General features: G+C 38.5%; 2 protein-coding genes across 5 annotated transcripts in view; one reads left to right on the forward strand and one right to left on the reverse strand.

The window, feature by feature from the left end:
* PEX3 (peroxisomal biogenesis factor 3) overlaps positions 1-16,350 on the forward strand; it is a 59,922-nt gene extending 43,572 nt beyond the window's left edge. For both annotated transcript variants that reach the window (XM_045390361.3, XM_074037172.1), the window contains one exon: positions 11,983-16,350. In XM_045390361.3, the coding sequence (XP_045246296.1) occupies positions 11,983-12,124 (142 nt within the window). In that variant the 3' untranslated portion in view covers positions 12,125-16,350. The remainder of the gene's footprint in view (positions 1-11,982) is intronic.
* FUCA2 (alpha-L-fucosidase 2) overlaps positions 1-16,812 on the reverse strand; it is a 17,700-nt gene continuing 888 nt past the window's right edge. Inside the window, exons 2-8 of one of the 3 annotated variants that reach the window (XR_006697359.3) lie at positions 13,224-13,411; positions 9,911-10,250; positions 8,359-8,569; positions 7,935-8,125; positions 3,428-3,536; positions 2,012-2,168; positions 1-1,893 (exon numbers count right to left, since the gene is read on the reverse strand). Coding sequence is in view for 2 of the 3 variants with exons in the window: in XM_005552004.5 (XP_005552061.1) it covers positions 1,753-1,893; positions 3,428-3,536; positions 7,935-8,125; positions 8,359-8,569; positions 9,911-10,250; positions 13,224-13,411 (1,180 nt within the window). In the remaining variant the exon portion in view is untranslated. The remainder of the gene's footprint in view (positions 1,894-2,011; positions 2,169-3,427; positions 3,537-7,934; positions 8,126-8,358; positions 8,570-9,910; positions 10,251-13,223; positions 13,412-16,812) is intronic. The other 2 variants (XM_074037169.1, XM_005552004.5) reach the window with 2 other exon arrangements.

Here is a 16,812-nt window from a genome sequence, read left to right on the forward strand (position 1 = left end):
TCAGGTTAAACAACAGAAATTTATTTTGTCACAGTGGTGGAGGCTGAAAGTCCAAGGTATCAGCAGATGTGGTTTCTTCAAAGACTTCTCTCCTTGACTTGCAGATGGCACCTTCTCACTGTCTTTATACAGCCTTTCTTCTGTGCACTTGTATCCCTGGTGTGTCTTCCCCTTCTTGTAAGGACATCAGTCCTATTGGCTTGAGGGCCCTACCTTTATGACCTCACTTAACCTTAGTTACTCTTTAAAGGCCCTATTTCAAAATATAGCCATGTACCACATAACAACTTTTCAGTCAATAATGGACTGCATATATATTGGTGGTGCCATAAGATTATAATGGAGCTAAAAATTCCTATCACCTAGTGACATCATAGCCATCATAAGGTAGCACAACACGTTAATCACATTGTTTATGGTGATGCTGGTGTAAACAAACCTGTGCTGCCAGTCGTATAAAAATCTAGCATATAAAATGCTGTAAGGTATATAATACTTGATAATAAACAGCTAGGTTACTGGTTTATGTATTGCTATGCTATATGTTTTGTCATTATTTTAGAGTGTATTTCTACTTAAAAAAAAAAATGTGAAACAGCATAAGGCAGGTCCTTCAGGAAGTTTTTCAGAAGAAGGCATTGTTATAGGAGATGACAGCTCCATGGGTATGATTGCCCCTGAAAACCTTCTAAGCAGGACAAGATGTGGAGATGGAAGACAGTGACATTGATGATCCTGACCCCATGTAGGCCTAGGCTAATGTGTGTGTTTCTGTAAAAGTAAAACGTTAAAAATTTTAAAAATAGAAAAAAAGCTTATAGAATAAGAATATAAAGAAAGAAAATATTTTTGTACATTTGCACAATGAGTTTATGTTTTAAGCTAAGTTATTACAAAAGAGCCAAAAAGGTTTTAAAAATGTAAAACTTTGTAAAGTTACAGTAAGCTTATGTTAATTTGTAATTGAAGAAAGAAAAACATTTTTATAAATGTAGCGTAGCCTAAGCATACAGTATTTATAAAGTCTGTAGTGTTCAATAATGTCCTAGGCCTTCACATTCACTCGCCATTCACTCACTAACTCACCCAGAGCAACTTCCAGTCCTGTAAGCTCCATTCACAGTAAGTGCCCTGTATAGGTGCACCATTTATTTTACAGTATATTTACTGTACCTTTTCTATGTTTCCGTATGTTTAGATACACAAATACCACTGTGTTACTATTGCCTACAGTATTCAGTAACATGCTGAATATGTCTGTAGCCTAGGAGCAATAGTCTATACCATACACATTAGGTGTGTAGTAGGCTATGCCATCTAGGATTTTGTAAATATATTCTATGATGTTGGCATAAAAAAAAAAATTGACTAGCAATGCATTTCCCAGAAAATATCCCCATCGTTAAGTGATACATAACTATATAGTCATGTTGGGGGATATGGTTTCAACATAAAATTTTCAGTTCAGTCCATAATACCACCAATTCCTTGCTACTCTAACGTGAAAAAATTCGCACCTCTGAGTCACACATGGAAACAAATCAATGTGAAGAGACTTTAATGGCAAAGTGCACTGGAGAGTTAAAATGGTAATTTAAGAAAAAATTTAGTGGGAAAAAGGGAAAGAGCTGAATTGCCAAAATAATTTTCTTATCCAATTTTACATTTGCTTTCTCCATATGCTATAATTATAGACACCCGATAGTTCCTAGTCTTAGACGTAACTTGCAGCATCAGCCACTCTGCTGCACTTTAGATCACATTAGTTAGTGCTAGAGCCCAGCCCCATTTACATGGCATCTGACGAATGGTTAGCTGTGGCAGTTCTACCATAATGCCATTCTGCTCCAAAGAAATCCAGTTAAGTGGCTGTCCATGGCCCAGTAGTTTCACCTGAAATTAAAAACATACATGCAAATGTTTCCAAATTTATCTCTTTATCTCACCCACTTTCTATTGGGAAGGACTCATTAGTAGTTCAAAAAAATATATAGACGAGATTCATTTTTACCTTTAGTGATTCACAATCACTCTTCATCCAATTAAGTATATGTATCTTGCCTCTATATTCTTGCTTCTGTTTTACTCTCAAGAGGGAAATAAAAGTGTGCAGGGGTTGGGGAAGGAGAATTTTCAAGGCTGAATGGAGTGTCAGAGTGGAGAAAATGCTAAAGAGAGGATCAGGAGCAGAAAATGGTTCTGAAACAAGAGTCTGCCCAAGTATCTACTCAGTGTTCCCCAGATTTTCTAATAACCTCCACTAATCAATAATACATATATTTGATCAATTATTACTGTAATTATTTTATAACCTTAGTCTTACTATACTAAGCAAATTCAAATAAGTTCTCTACATATTCTAGGGTTATTTTGAACCAAAACCTTTGCTTCTTAGGTGGATCAATATGAAAACAAAACCCAGGAGCTTTTAAATAATGATGTTAATTGGCACCAAAAAGAACATAGATAAAATAAAAATATAATCAGTGTCATACCTGGTCTACTAAGCTGTAATTAAACATTAGATTTGAACTCATCTTCTTTCTGCCTCATCAACCACACGTATTAGAAATGAAATGCAGAAAGGTGATGCAAGGAGAGCCATATGGACAATTCACCTCCAAAGGGATAATTAATTTTTTTAAAAAAAGTTATAAAATATATCAGAATGAACTCAATGCCAGATGTGGTGGTTACAACAGTTAGATTAATCTCTAACTTTCTCCAAAATGTTTTATAAACATAAAATAATAGAGTCATGACATCTTGTATTCAGATACGTTCTGGGGTGGGGTGTCAGGGAAAGCATCCGAATTCTAATTTTATGAGAAGAATCATTTTGTATGCATGCAATGAACTTGAACAACATAGAATGACTGTAAAGAATAATGTCTATTTTACAGTGATATGCATAGAGATACTGTAGCTGCTTTATCAGCTTAGTTTTCTGGGAAACAAAAAGTTTCAAAGATTTTGACCAAACACTGTCATTGGTGAAATTCATTTTATTTTATTTTATTTTATTTTATTTTTTCAGAGACAGGCTGAAGTGGTACACTGATAGCTCACTGTAGTCTTGGCTTACTGGGTTCAAGCAATCCTCCTGCCTGAGCCCCCTGAGTAACTAGGACTACAGGTGCGTGCCACCATGCCCAGCTAGCTTTTAAAAAAAATTTTGTAAAGAGGGGTCTTGCTATGTTGCCCAAGTTAGTCTCAAACTTCTGGCCTCAAGACATCCTCCTGCCTCAGCTTCCCAAAGTGCTGGAATTACAGTGTGAGCCTCACTGCTTGGCTGGAGCTCATTTATAATTACTTTTATGAGGTATAAGAGAAACAGATATAAGGCTCCCCTTAAAGTTAAAAGTTATGTTTGCATCAAGATGTTCTAATCAGCAATTTAAAGGAACAAGATAAAGTTCCCTCTTACCTCTGTTGCCCCCAGAATAGCTTTGGGCTGGCCAAGGAACAGCTGTCCTGATGTGGGCCATTTAAGAAAAATGGCATATACCAATTTTTCCTTAGGCTTGAATGTGTACCTGGTTAAAAGAAAAAGATAAAAAGCGTAGTAACAAGTTACATCCCATGTTTCTCATTATTTATGGATCAGGAACGATCTGGAATTTTTTTACAGAGATACTTCCACAGTGTCGCCATTAATAGAAGGGAGGGAAAAATAGCCCCATGTTGGTATAAAAAAGCACCTTCCTCCCCCAAGACCAAAAGGAAGTTCTTGGAAGACAAAGATTTTGCTGAGATAGCATTCCTCTTCATCAGACTGCTCTCATGGATCTGAAAAGGGGAGGCAGATGAGCTAAGGGGGCAGGATGCAAGAGCTTCATGGCTTTTCATGTGTTATTCAAATTTTTATATCCATTCATTCAACAAGACAAGATATGCATGTGTCAATTCTGTGCCTAGTACTGTGCTCAGTGTTAGGGTTACAATAAAAAACAAAACACACATAGTTCTTACGGAGCTTAGACTAGAGTGGGGAAGGCAAACAATAAATAATCACACAAATAATATGAAAGTGTGAGTTCTGATAAGCACTATGAAAGAAAAGGAAATTGAGAGATTGTAACAAAAGGATCTCTTTAGATTAGAACATCAGAAAGAAGCCTCACCAAGAACGTGACATTTAATCTGAGACTTAAAGGAGGATGAATGGGAACAAAGAAGAAGGTAAGGGAAGTAGGCTGTAGACAAAAAAAAAAAAAAAAAAATGGAATTCATTCATTTATTCAACTACTCAACAAATACTTATTGAAATCTTAAAATGCTAGACACTGTTTTAGAGCAATATACAGCATTGAACAAAGTCCTTGTCCTCATGGGGCTTACATTCCAGTGGGAGAAATTAGAATGAACAAATATGTCAGGTGTTGATTAAATGCTATGGAGAAAACAAACCAGGTAAGAAGAACAGGGCATGCTAGGTAGGAAAGGAGGGGCCTGGGAGTGTTATTTTAAGTAGAATAGTCAGGGAAGACCTCTTAGAGGTGGCATGGAAGAGAACCATGGGAGCGCCATAGGAGTGCCACAGGAGAGTCTGGAGAAAGCCTTCAGACAGAATGTCAAGTGCAGGAGCCCCAGTGCAAGTGTGCTCTGCCTGTTGATGCAATAGCAAGGAAGGCAGAGTGGCTGAAGGAGAGGAAGTGGGGGAGGGTGATGGCAGATAAGATCAAAGAGGCGATAAGGAGCCAGATTTTGTAGGCCCTTGTAAGCATCTATGGGACCTGGCCTTCTCTCTGAGACTGGAAGCCATTGGAGAAATGTGAGCATGGGAGTGGCATTATTATTTAAAAGTATACTCTAATTGCTTTGTGGTGAATAGGTTAAAGGGTAGAAATAGAGACCTGTTAAGAAGCTACTGAAATAATCCAGACAGGGACAAGACAATGGAAACTAAAAGGATGAGGGTTGCCACAGAGAGGATGAGAAGTGGTCAGATTCTGAATATATTTCAAAGATAGAGGATGATCTGCTAATGAGATGCCTGTGACTATAAAAGAAAGGGAAACTAAGGGTTTCAAGGTTTTGGGCCTGACAACCACCTAAAGGATGAAGCTACTGTTAACTGAGATGGGAAAGACCATGGGTGGAGCTAGTTGATAGCAAAATTTGAAAACTGAGGACTTCAGTTTTGGATGTACAGGTCTAAGATGCTATGCATCCAAGTGGAAATATTGAGTAGGAACTTAATGAGGCTGGAGTTCAGAAAGAGGTCTGCACTGGAAATAGAAATGTGGAGGTCATCAATATGGCATTTAAAGCCATGAAAATGGATAAGATCACCTGGGACATTAAGATAAACGCGGTGGCTCATGCCTGTAATCCCAGCACTTTGGGAGGCTGAGGAAAGTAGATCACCTGAGGTCCAGGAGTTCGAGACCAGCCTGGCCAAACATGGTGAAATCCTATCTCTAATAAAATTACAAAAAAATTAGCCAGGCATGGTGGCAGGCACTTGTAATCCCAGCTACTCGGGAGGCTGAGGCAGGAGAATAGCTTGAACCTGGGAGACAGAGGTTGCAGTGAGCCGAGATCACGCCAGTGCCCTCAAAAAAAAAAGAAAAGAGAAGAATAGAAATCTGAAGACTAAACCTCAGGGCACTTCAAGATTTAGAGGTTGGAAAAATGAGATGAAATCAGGAGAGGAACTAACAAGGAAGAGCCAACAGGTACAATGAACACCAGGAGAGACAGTGATCAACTGAGGCAGACGCTGCCAGTAAGTTAAGAAAATGAGCACTGGGGACTCATTACTGGAATTGGAAAGGCAGAGGTTATTGTGGGCCTTGATAAGAGCAATCTTGGAGTGTGGGGGTGGAAGCTCGACCAGAGTGGGTTCAAGAGAAAAACTGTAGCAAGGAATTGGAGATAGCAAGTGAAAATTCTTTCAACATGTTTTACTACAAAGGAAAGGAGAGAAATGGGAAGGTAGCTAGAAATACAAGTGAAATTGAGTGAAAGGGGAGAATTGCTATAACAATCCTTGGGTGGATGATTTGCAATGGGATCAGGACACAAGGGTTGACCTTAAAACCAAAGGTGAGATAATTCTACATTGTATGTGTCTGGGTGCGTGTGTGTTTCCATAGTTACAGTTAGCTGTCCAGGAGCAGGCATAGAATAAGTAGATCTTAATTTAAAGCTGATGTTCTGTCAAGTGAGTATGGCAGAGGGAGCGAGAGTTCAGGAGTTGGGTATATGCAATAGATTAGTTACAGTGACGGGCCACAGAATCTGTTCTGGATAAGGAAAAAGACAGACAGAGAAAAGATGATAGGATTAAAAGATAGGGTAATCCCTGGATTATAGATCCCTTTGGAAGCCAAAGTGCTGTGTGGAGTGAGCCAAAATATAAGAAGTCGTAGGTAGACGGCAGAATGCTTCAAACTGGAGCCATGGAAGGGGTGCAGTTATTGGTAATGCAAAGTCTAAAGTATGATTATAAAAGAAAGGGAAGTTAAGGACACCAAGGCTTTTGGCCTGACAACCACCTAAAGGATAAAGCTGCCATTAACTGAGATAGGGAAGACCGTGGGTGGAGCTAGTCTACAGCAAAATTTTAAAACTCAGGACTTCAGCTGTGGACATACAGGTCTAAGATGCTATGCATCCAAGTGGAAGTGTTGAGAAAGAAGTTCTACTTTGCATTACCAATATGACCTTGTATATTGATAATGCAAAGGAACAGGTAACAAAGGTCAAGCAGACAAGATCCCTAGAAGACAGGAAGTGCAGGTAATTAGAACTGTGCATAGAAATTAAAATCACTAAGAATTATGTGAAGAGTAGTTCTGGGGACAGGGACAGCAAGCCAGGGCTACTCTCTCGAAGGATTTAAAGGGCTGACCTGGGAGTCTGTAGGTGACTGCAAGAAGATGGGCATGATGAACCTGGGGGGAAGAAGGCTCCTATGGTGAGGAGGGAGAGCAGGAACACTCAGCGTCGGGGAAGTTGGTAGGAGCCAGACTCACAACTTTATAAGCCACATTAAATATTTAGCTTTTATGTTTATTTATTGAAATAAACACAATGGAATAATGGTTAATGATTGTGAAGTCCTAGATCAGATGCCCTCGTATTCAAATGTCAGTACAGAAGCAAATTCCAAAAGCAGATTTGCACTATCCTCTGTTACATGAGAGCTTGGTATTGAGTTCTCATTATGGCTCCTCCCAGATCAACATTTTAAAACTCCACAATTATTTGCTCTGTCCAGATTGCCTTACTTCATTTTATTCAATGGGTTAATGTTTTAAGTCGTAAGTCAAGTAGATTGAAGAACAATTAGTCTAATTTTTCGGTTCCTATTTGATCAGGCAACTGAAAGTGAATTTTTAGAACTTCACCAATACTCCTCTTATTTTATATATGTTAAGAAACCGTATCAGAAACTGTCATATTTGTGGAATCTGATTCAGGAACTCACTGACACACAGAACCTCCCCAAACTCAGAGAGAAGCATCTTCCCAGAACCCTCCCTATTTTGACTCATTTTTAATCTAACATTTTCTCTGCCTTTGGGTACCTTTGTTTGCAAATTTCATGGGATGCAACATCTGCAAAAGTTAGAATTTATGGAACTGATTAAACAGTAGTCTCTGTTTTAGACTAACCATTCGCATTTTTTCATTGGTCTGAACGGCTTACAATTTTTCTAAAAGCTGAGTACTTTCAGCCAAAATTTGTCCACCACTGGGAGATACCTAGAAATGATGTAAGCTTAATCCGATAAACAATAAATGTTCAAAAACATGCAAATTCTTCCTCTTCTCTTCATATTAGAGTAAGCTAAGTTTGGAAAGTGCTTTGTATATGTAAGAATTCATCCAATTTCTCTTTTTATCCTACTCTTCTTTATATGTGTGATAAATTTTAAATCTCTTCCTTTATAAAAGAGTACTTGGTAACAAGAATGACTTACCACACATCTGGGGTGACAGTGTCATTCTGGGATCGCCAGGTATGGGTTTCATAAATAGCTTCTCCATTGACTTTTAGCCAGGACCCCATTTGCCTCAGTCTCTCCTCAAAAACTACAGAAATGGTGCCATCTAGTGTGGGCCCAATATTCATCAAAAGATTTCCTCCACATGAAACTGTTTCTACAAGTTGCTAAAAAATTAAGAATAAATGTTTTTAGATAAATAAAATAATTCCGTATCTAATGTGCTAATATGTTGCATTTATATATTTATACATGTATATATAGTCACTACCTAGAAGAACAAACACAGGATAGAACAATGTCCTATATTTATAGGCCATTGAGCTACATAAGAAATAAATCCTATATGATCACACTATTAAGAATATTATGTTAATAGTCACCAGACATTTTACTGTACCTTCACTAATTCTCCAATTGTAAGATAGTCAGAGATTCCAGCTTCCCTCCTATAGCCCCAGGACAGTTTGTCTATTGTCATGCAGTTTTCCCATTTATGTGGCAAAAGATGTCCTGGGTTATAACGATCACTGCAGGTATAGAAGCCACCGTGCTTACAGATGCTACCAGCTCCCCAACGATCATTGGTGACTACTGTGTCCCGAACTGGGCTGAAATGAAACATACAGTTTTTTAAAACAAAAGGTATAAGCTTTTTATACAAAAAGAAATGTCACTGAAAAGACTTGTAATTGAAATAGAATTCTGAAAAGGGACCATGGCATAGTACAGTGGAAAGCCCGTGGTTTTGAAGTCAAACAGACCTGGGTTGATTGGAGTTCTGACTTTGTCACTTTCTAGCTCCCAGACCTAGAGCAAGTTACCTGACTCCTCTGAATAATGAATTTCCTCATCTATGATTAGAACAAAAATAAGTTATGTAAAACATTTAGCCTGGTACCCAGCACATATAGCACTCATAAGAGTATTATGATTATTTTAAGCTCCCTTCCATATTGTAAATGATAGCCGAAACTGAATTTATACCCAAGACACTTTTCAATGATTCAGTGATCTCATACATGTAGTCTAGCCTTTCTCTTTCTCTTACCATTGTGCCTAATATTGAAAAATCTCAGAAAATTCAACTGTTGATGTCATGTGAAATATCCCCACAATGTTACTTATCATAGCACGTGGCACATTTTAGAGGGAAATCCACACCACATAGAGGGGACAGTTTTGAGTCACAAATTGAAGTGATGGCTCCCCATCTTTTCCCTTGGAAGGAGTACCTAGACACATTGTTGTTTTCAGTATCAAGAGTTCTTCAGAATATTTGTATTTGTGCCCTTTGTGGGCCCAGGAAGTGCAAGCAGAAAGTTGCCTGACTTAATAGCACAATACCCAGTGCTTTCTAGTGTACATGCAAATTTTGTCCATATAGTTTAAGCCTAATGGAGGAGTTTAATCAGAACTCCCTGTTCTAATAGGGCAGCCTTAAACATAGCAGGAAGCAATAGGAAAAAACTGGAGAAAGGGAAAATGCTGCTGATGAAGGAAAAGAGGAGACAAACAAGGGTGACATTGGCTGGGCAGCAATGATGACCAAAAGGTAAGAGGATAAAAAGAAGCAGTCAGAGGGATTTGGAAGCACATAATTGGAAATAGTGATGAAGAAACAGAGTTGTCCCAGAATAGAGGCCATAAAGGACCAGGGTAGGAAAGAAAAAGGGGGGACCCACAAAATTAACACCTTCAAAGTTCCTGATCCTGTGATTTTTAGTCTAATCTCAAAATCAGACCAGTGAGTTGTATTTTACTCCTGATTTATTTACCCTTGATTATGTTGAGTAAATACTAATATATCTAATACGTATTATTTAAAATGATTTTCTCCCCCCATGCCACCAATGACTTAAATGAAATATTTCAAGAGGTGAAGGAATGAAAATGTTAGAAATATATTAGGAATATGGAGGGTAACTGCAGCAATCTCATAGCATACACACCTTTCATTATATAGCCAGGCCAAGAAGCCTGTGCTGTTCCAGTATTGATCTGGCGCTCCTCCATCACCATCCGACCACAGAACCTCAGGCTGATAGTTGTTCACTAACTCGTAGAGCTCTGGCAATGTCTTAGAAACTGGAAATTGCCGCTTATGGAATGAACTGGATTCATCCTCAAGGAAGAGCGGATGAAACCATTCAAAAAGGGAATAGTACAGTCCAAAACGCAGGTCAGTTCTGTTCCTAATGGCTACCTCAAGTTCCTTGACAATGTCCCTCTTGGGCCCCTCATCTATGGCATTCCAGTTCCATGAATACTCTGAACCCCACAAGGTAAAACCTAGAAAATTATAGTGAAAACCCTTGTAAGCATGTCTATTTTAGTAAATTTCAACCCACACAAATGCCCAAACAAATCACATAGTACATGCGATGTATAAATACCTGCTCCTACAAATGACTGTTTTATGGCCAGTTTTTCATGGCATATATCGTGCTTTTATATGAGAAGTGAAAATTTAAACAAGGTGAGTCTGAGGTTTTTAAAAGCAACTTTCGGGGTTTATCACTGTATGGTCTGATCTATTTCCAGTATTTTCCCTCTTAGATTGTAAGGTCCTTGAGGGATCTCATCATGTCTGCAGTGCTCCCTGCTATGTCTTCAGCCAACTGCTAGCACAAGGTATAGCACAAAATAAACAATCAACAATAGCAGCCCACAACTAAAATGGGAACATATACATGTACCATGCTAAATGATGACTACTACTATTTATTATGAAGATCCTAAGATGCACTCCTGCAAGATTCTTAGTGTCTTCTAAACCAAAGTTTGAAGTCTACTGCTTAGTTTTAGGATTGTTTATTCTATTATAGTGTGATTCTTAGAACACTGGTGATCCATGTATAGCAAATCTCTTTTAGCCTGATTATTTATTTAACCAGAGGGGCAAAAAAACCCTACTATTTCCCAATAGTTCTATTTAAAATATACTCACCACATGTAATGTCATCCTACTATAAAATCATAAGCTTGGATTTTCCTCTTTAATAAAATTACCCAAAAGCAAATAGTCTACCAACTATTTTCTTATCTTATAGATAAGAAAAACAATATATACTTGTATACAAACACTTAGAAGTGGTTCGTTTTTAACAGGAATTTGCATTTAGATTACTGGTTGTTCTATATAAAAATGTTAGAAGAGATATATAAACTGAAATACTTAAAACATAATAAATATGAAAGCCTCAAAAATTTTATCAGTGCCTAGAGACTTAACTACATTGTTACTATTCCACTAAAATCTAAAATAATTTTTAAGAATAGACATTTATAAGGTACATTTGGTGAAACATTTTACTCTTGATAAATTAGAACAAGTCTAAGATCGACTCATACTTCGGATTTTTTTTTTTTTTTTTTTTTTTTTTTTGGAGACAGGTTCTGGCTCTGTCACCCAGGCTGGAGTTCAGTGGTGTGACCTTGGTTCACTGCATCCTCAACCTCCTGGGTTCAAGTGATGCTCCCACCTCAACATCTCCAGTAGCTAGGATTACAGGTGTACTCTACCACGCCCAGCTAATTTTGTCTAATTTTTCAGAGACAGGGTCTCACTTTGCTGCCTAGGCTGGTCTCAAACTCCTGACCTCAAGCAATCCTCCTTCCTTGGCCTCCCAAAGTATTGGGATTATAGATGTGAGCCACTGCACCTAGCCTTAGATTCATTTTAATAAGCTTTTAAAAACAGCTCACTCTTGTTCCTGTCATGTCTATGGTAAGCTTCAGAGCAGTGTTGATATCTAAAGTCATATTCAAAATTATTCAACTTGACAGGCCCTAATGTCAGACAGTACTAAAACCACATGAGTCTTCATTTGAATATCACCACCATAAGCTCACACAGCGATACTCCTTCCTGAGCTTAGTATGCATTTTCCATAAGCAATGAAAACATCTGACAACATGGGTCCCAGAAAATGTATAAATGTGGGCTACATCATCTCTCCTCTCAGTTTGATTAATAATTTTTATTAAATAAACTCACTATGTATTGTTTTGTGCCATACAGCTTGGGAAAGTTCCTAGACATCGGGAAATCAGCATGTTCTCAAGCAAATACACTTGATAGACATTCATCTCAGCAGGAGAAATATCTACAGGAGAAAATCATGAAGCTACCAGAATGTGGCCAAAGGGAAAATATCCTATGATCATTCCAGATTTTTTGTGTTGGTTCTCCTCTCCTATTCCCATCCCATCCCTGGAGAAAACAATAAGGCAAAGTTTCTTTTTTTTTGAGACAGGATCTCGCTCTGCCACCTAGACTAGAGTGTAGTGGCCCTATCTCCCCTCACTACAGCCTCAAGCAGTCCTCCAACCTAAGCCTCCCGAGTAGCTGGGACTACAGAGACACACCACCATGCTAATTTTTTAGTTTTGTTTGTTTGTTTGTTTGTTTGTTTTTGTAGAGACAGGGTCTCATTATGTTGCCCAGGCTGGTCTCAAACCCCTAGGCTCAAATGATACTCCTTCCTCGGCCTCCCAAAGTTTTGGGATTACAGGCATGAGCGACCACTCCAGTGCAAATTTTTTTATACCAAGGCAAAGATGATCATGCGAAAGAAACTAATGAATTAACAAGCAAGTGGAACAAAAACAATTTGTTAATGCTTCCCTGGCCTTACAAATACTGCAGTGGTAATGGGTGGAATCCATTCTATTAAAATAGGACTGCTGTGTGGGGGTTTAGATATTCTTCTACCACCTCTGATTATTCTGGGAACCATTACAGTTCCACAATCCTTTTCCCTCCAGGTGATCTGGGTCACTTTCATCATTATCAGTTCATCCACTATTTGCACAATTTGGTCATCTAAGAGTTGGCTAAAAGTGCAGCCAGGTGTGCCGTAATGATGCAAGACTATAGCAGTATAACCCCCATGATGCATTCACAGGATGCATTACAGAGAAAGGGAAGGAAAGTGCAATTCCAATGATGAACTTTGACTTGCAACCCACACTCCCTTCAACAAACAGCTTTACGTAAATCTTGGAAATATTGTTCAAAATACATGTGCCAAAATGTGACCATCTTTCCTCTGTTATGTGGAGGGTATGATCCTTTCTGTATTGCTAACATCTCTCAATTTGGGTTGAAAGTGCAGTCCCTTAGTTATCAACAAGTGCCAGTCACCACTTATGGTTGCGCCTAAGAGAAAATTAGACCTTGCTTTAGTTTTTTCTTCCAAAAAAAATAATTTTTCATTTCTTAACCATTGTCAGCAATTTCCATACGCTGGATTGACTTACCTTCATGATGTTTGGAAGTTAAGACAATGTATTTGGCACCAGAGGCCTGAAAAATATCTGCCCACTGGTTGGCATTAAAAAATTTTGCTGTAAATAGTGGTCCAAAATCTTCATATTTGAAACTAGGAGGGTAATTATCTTTCATAAATTCCACATACTTCGGTATCTTTTCCTTTTGCCAATACCACCTAAGGGGAGGAAAGGAAAGAGTGCATAAACAGCACATACACACACATTTAAAAGAACTGCTCCAGCTCCCCTTACCATTTACCCATCACGTAGATACAGTAGGACCCAGATTCTCTTTCTCACTTCCCCCTTAGTTTGACTTGGCTTTAAAGAAAGCTTATGCAAACTAAAACCCCCTCTCATTTTCCACCTATCTCCCTGTGATATCCACTCAGCCCATAAACTAGAGCATTCTAGGCAACTCAGCTACCCATTCTCTCTCTTTTTTTTTAAGACAGGGTCTCACTCTGTCACTCAGGTTGGAATGCAGTGGTGGAATCATGGCTCACTGCAACCTCGACCTCTTGGGCTCAAGCGATCCTCTCGCCTTAGCCTCCTGAGTAGCTGGGACCATAGGCACGTGCCACCACACCTGGCTATTTTTTTTTTTCTTTGTAGAGATGTGGTTTCTATATGTTGCCCAGGCTGGTCTTAAACTCCTGGGCTCAAGCAATCTTCCTGCTTCAGCCTCCCGAAGTGTTAGGATTACAGGCATGAGTCATCATGCCCAGCCCCATTCTCTTTTAATACTTCACTTTTAAATCACAACATGTAGTATGTGTCTTTACACATTGTCCTTTGTAACATAAGCGACTAGGGCTTCTAAAAGGAAGACTACATGCTTAAAACATAACATGCGTCTATTATATTCAGTAGTAGAGAACACTTTGGAGGCACAGGACAGAAAGGGAGGCAAAAGTAAAATTAAGAAGATGCTGTTATTTTAATAAGTGGACTCAACCTTCAACAATTACTTGCTATATGCATTCATTCTAAGCAATGGTATATTGACCCTAAACTGTGTAAGCAAGACTTCATGAGGAAAAACACATCTACACATTTTAGATAAACACAGCAATAACTATCCCCATGAAATAGATGCAACCCCCATTTCCGACCCATCTCCTGCTTTTTCTATCACCATTTCTTTCATATGAGTACTTCTACAGGATAAGCAAATCCATAATCAGCACTGTATTTCCCAAGATGATCAGGAGACTCTTTCTGCTAAGAAGACATAACTGAAGGGCATACTATGTGGCAGGCACGTTTGCCTGCCCAAAAGTCATATTTACCTAATTCCCAGCTTCCACTACAGCTACGACAGGGATGTGAGATCCACGCTGGCCAAGGGAACTTGAGGGAAAGCCACACTTCGAGGACTGTGGAAATGGTTTCCCTCCTAATGAAAAGACACACTGGCCTTCCTGCCTTTGGCCAAGGTTGTGTGAAGTTATGGTGCCTGGCTGCCATCCTGTGACCATGAAGGAACAAGTCCCCAGGCTGAGGATGACAGAAAGAGCCTATGTCTTTGACTTCATCAATGAACCAGCTACCTCTAAATTTCCTGTTATGTGAGATAATAAGCCCCTATCATTACACCTTTTACTTGGGTTTAAAATCCTTGAAGCGTTTTTATTATTTATTTATTTATTATTGATTAATTGATTGGTTGAGACAGGCGTTGCTCTATCACCCAGGTTGGAGTGCAGTGGCATGATCATACCTCACCACAGCCTTGAAATCCTGGGCTCAAGCAATCCTCCCACCTCACCCTCCTGAGTAGCTGGGACTACGGACATTACCTTTTAAACTGAACTGCAAAAGAGAAACTGTGACATTCAGAAAGTTGAACAAGAATAAGGAATTTCTCCTAGCATCATCTAATTTGAACCTGCACTCTCCCCTACAGTCAGGACTCGAATTTCATGCTGAGAGATGAAAAGAGGCACTTATGGTAAAGAGTCCATCATTTATATTTAGTTTTTAATAGACATTTAGAACAGTCACACATACTCGTCTGTACTGTTGATTCCCCAGAAGTCAAATTGAGAGTGAGGAGCAGAGGATATAAAGGGAAACTACAGATGATTAAAGAATCTTCCACAGGGTTAATGCATTTCCAGATCATCAGGAATGTGTTCTCTATTTTGTTTAGTATGAGAAGTATCTTTATTGTTCTAGGTCAAAACAATCATGGGTTTGTTTGTAGAAAATGAAGTTACTCATAGCAAAGAATAAAATGACTCAAAACTGGCTGTTTTATTTTGGCATAGTACTGGTCTCAGTTAACAAATATCAAATCCTCTACTGGCACCAATATATCTTCACCTAATCTTCATGGTTGAACAAAATGATAATATAAGATACAATTTAGGGGGAAGAAAGTGTGTTAATTATGTACCACACTAATTTAAAACATTTCCAAAATAAACTCAAGATTCATTATAGCCCGAAACATGCAAATAAAGATTTGTAACATCTTTCTGAAGTAGCTATGTTTTGGCATAAGAAGAAAGAGTCTCTGTTTTATAGGTTGAATTATTTAAAGTATATGAATAATTCTCCATAGCTTACCCATTTTTATTTTTTACATAAACTGACCTAACAATAAGAAAGGTTACTGGTTCCAGGTAGTCTATCTCTTTGTAATGAAAGGGTTAAAATATGCTATTCTGGCATATCATTAAAGGTAAAGAAACTCAAAAAATAGCAGGTGCATGAAGAGCACTTTGACCTCTGTGCTGTTTCTTAGGACAGAAGATGAAATTCCAGTATGAAAGGCACTCTATACTGGAAGGAAAGGCAACATCCTAAGCTTCAAAGACAAGAAGTCGAATACTGTAAAGACCTTGCTAAAATTCATTTTTTAAGCCTCCCCACACAATTTAATCCTACAATGTCAATTAAATTCTTGGACCCAGCAGAGATCGTAACAGAATGGAGGTGTAATTTTTCTACCCCTACAGTCGAGCATGGTACAGTGTATACTATGTAATGTTAATATAATTTGTAGTTCATACTCTGTATTGTGTCTACTAAATATAGTATGTTAATTTGGATGTATACTATTTATGTAGTATATAGTTGATTCAAATAAATACTGACTGTTTAATGATTCCATTATTTTACTTAAGAATATATTATGTGTCCCAAAGTCCTGGAATTACAGGCATGAGCCACCGCGGATCACCTGAGGTCAGGAGTTTGAGACCAGCCTGGCCAACATGTTGAAACCCCGTCTCTACTAAAAAATACAAAAAAATTAGCCAGGCATGGTGGTGTGCGCCTGTAGTCCCAGCTACTCGGGAGGCTGAGGCACCAGAATGGTTTGAACCCGGGCAGCAAAGGTTGCAGTGAGCCGAGATGGTACCACTGCAGCCCAGCCTGGGCGACAGAGTGAGACTACATCTCAGAAAACAACAACAAAGAGTATATTATGCGTATGTATCTATATATGCACACAAAATATTTATATTTTGAAGAACTTAATACTTTTTGCATTTAGTTAGAAAAAACGTGCAACAGTTTAAGAAATTACATGCACATTTTCACATAGATCTCAAAGTAAAATCTAAAG

Source organism: Macaca fascicularis, chromosome 4, assembly GCF_037993035.2.
Source record: "Macaca fascicularis isolate 582-1 chromosome 4, T2T-MFA8v1.1".
NCBI lineage: Eukaryota > Metazoa > Chordata > Mammalia > Primates > Cercopithecidae > Macaca > Macaca fascicularis.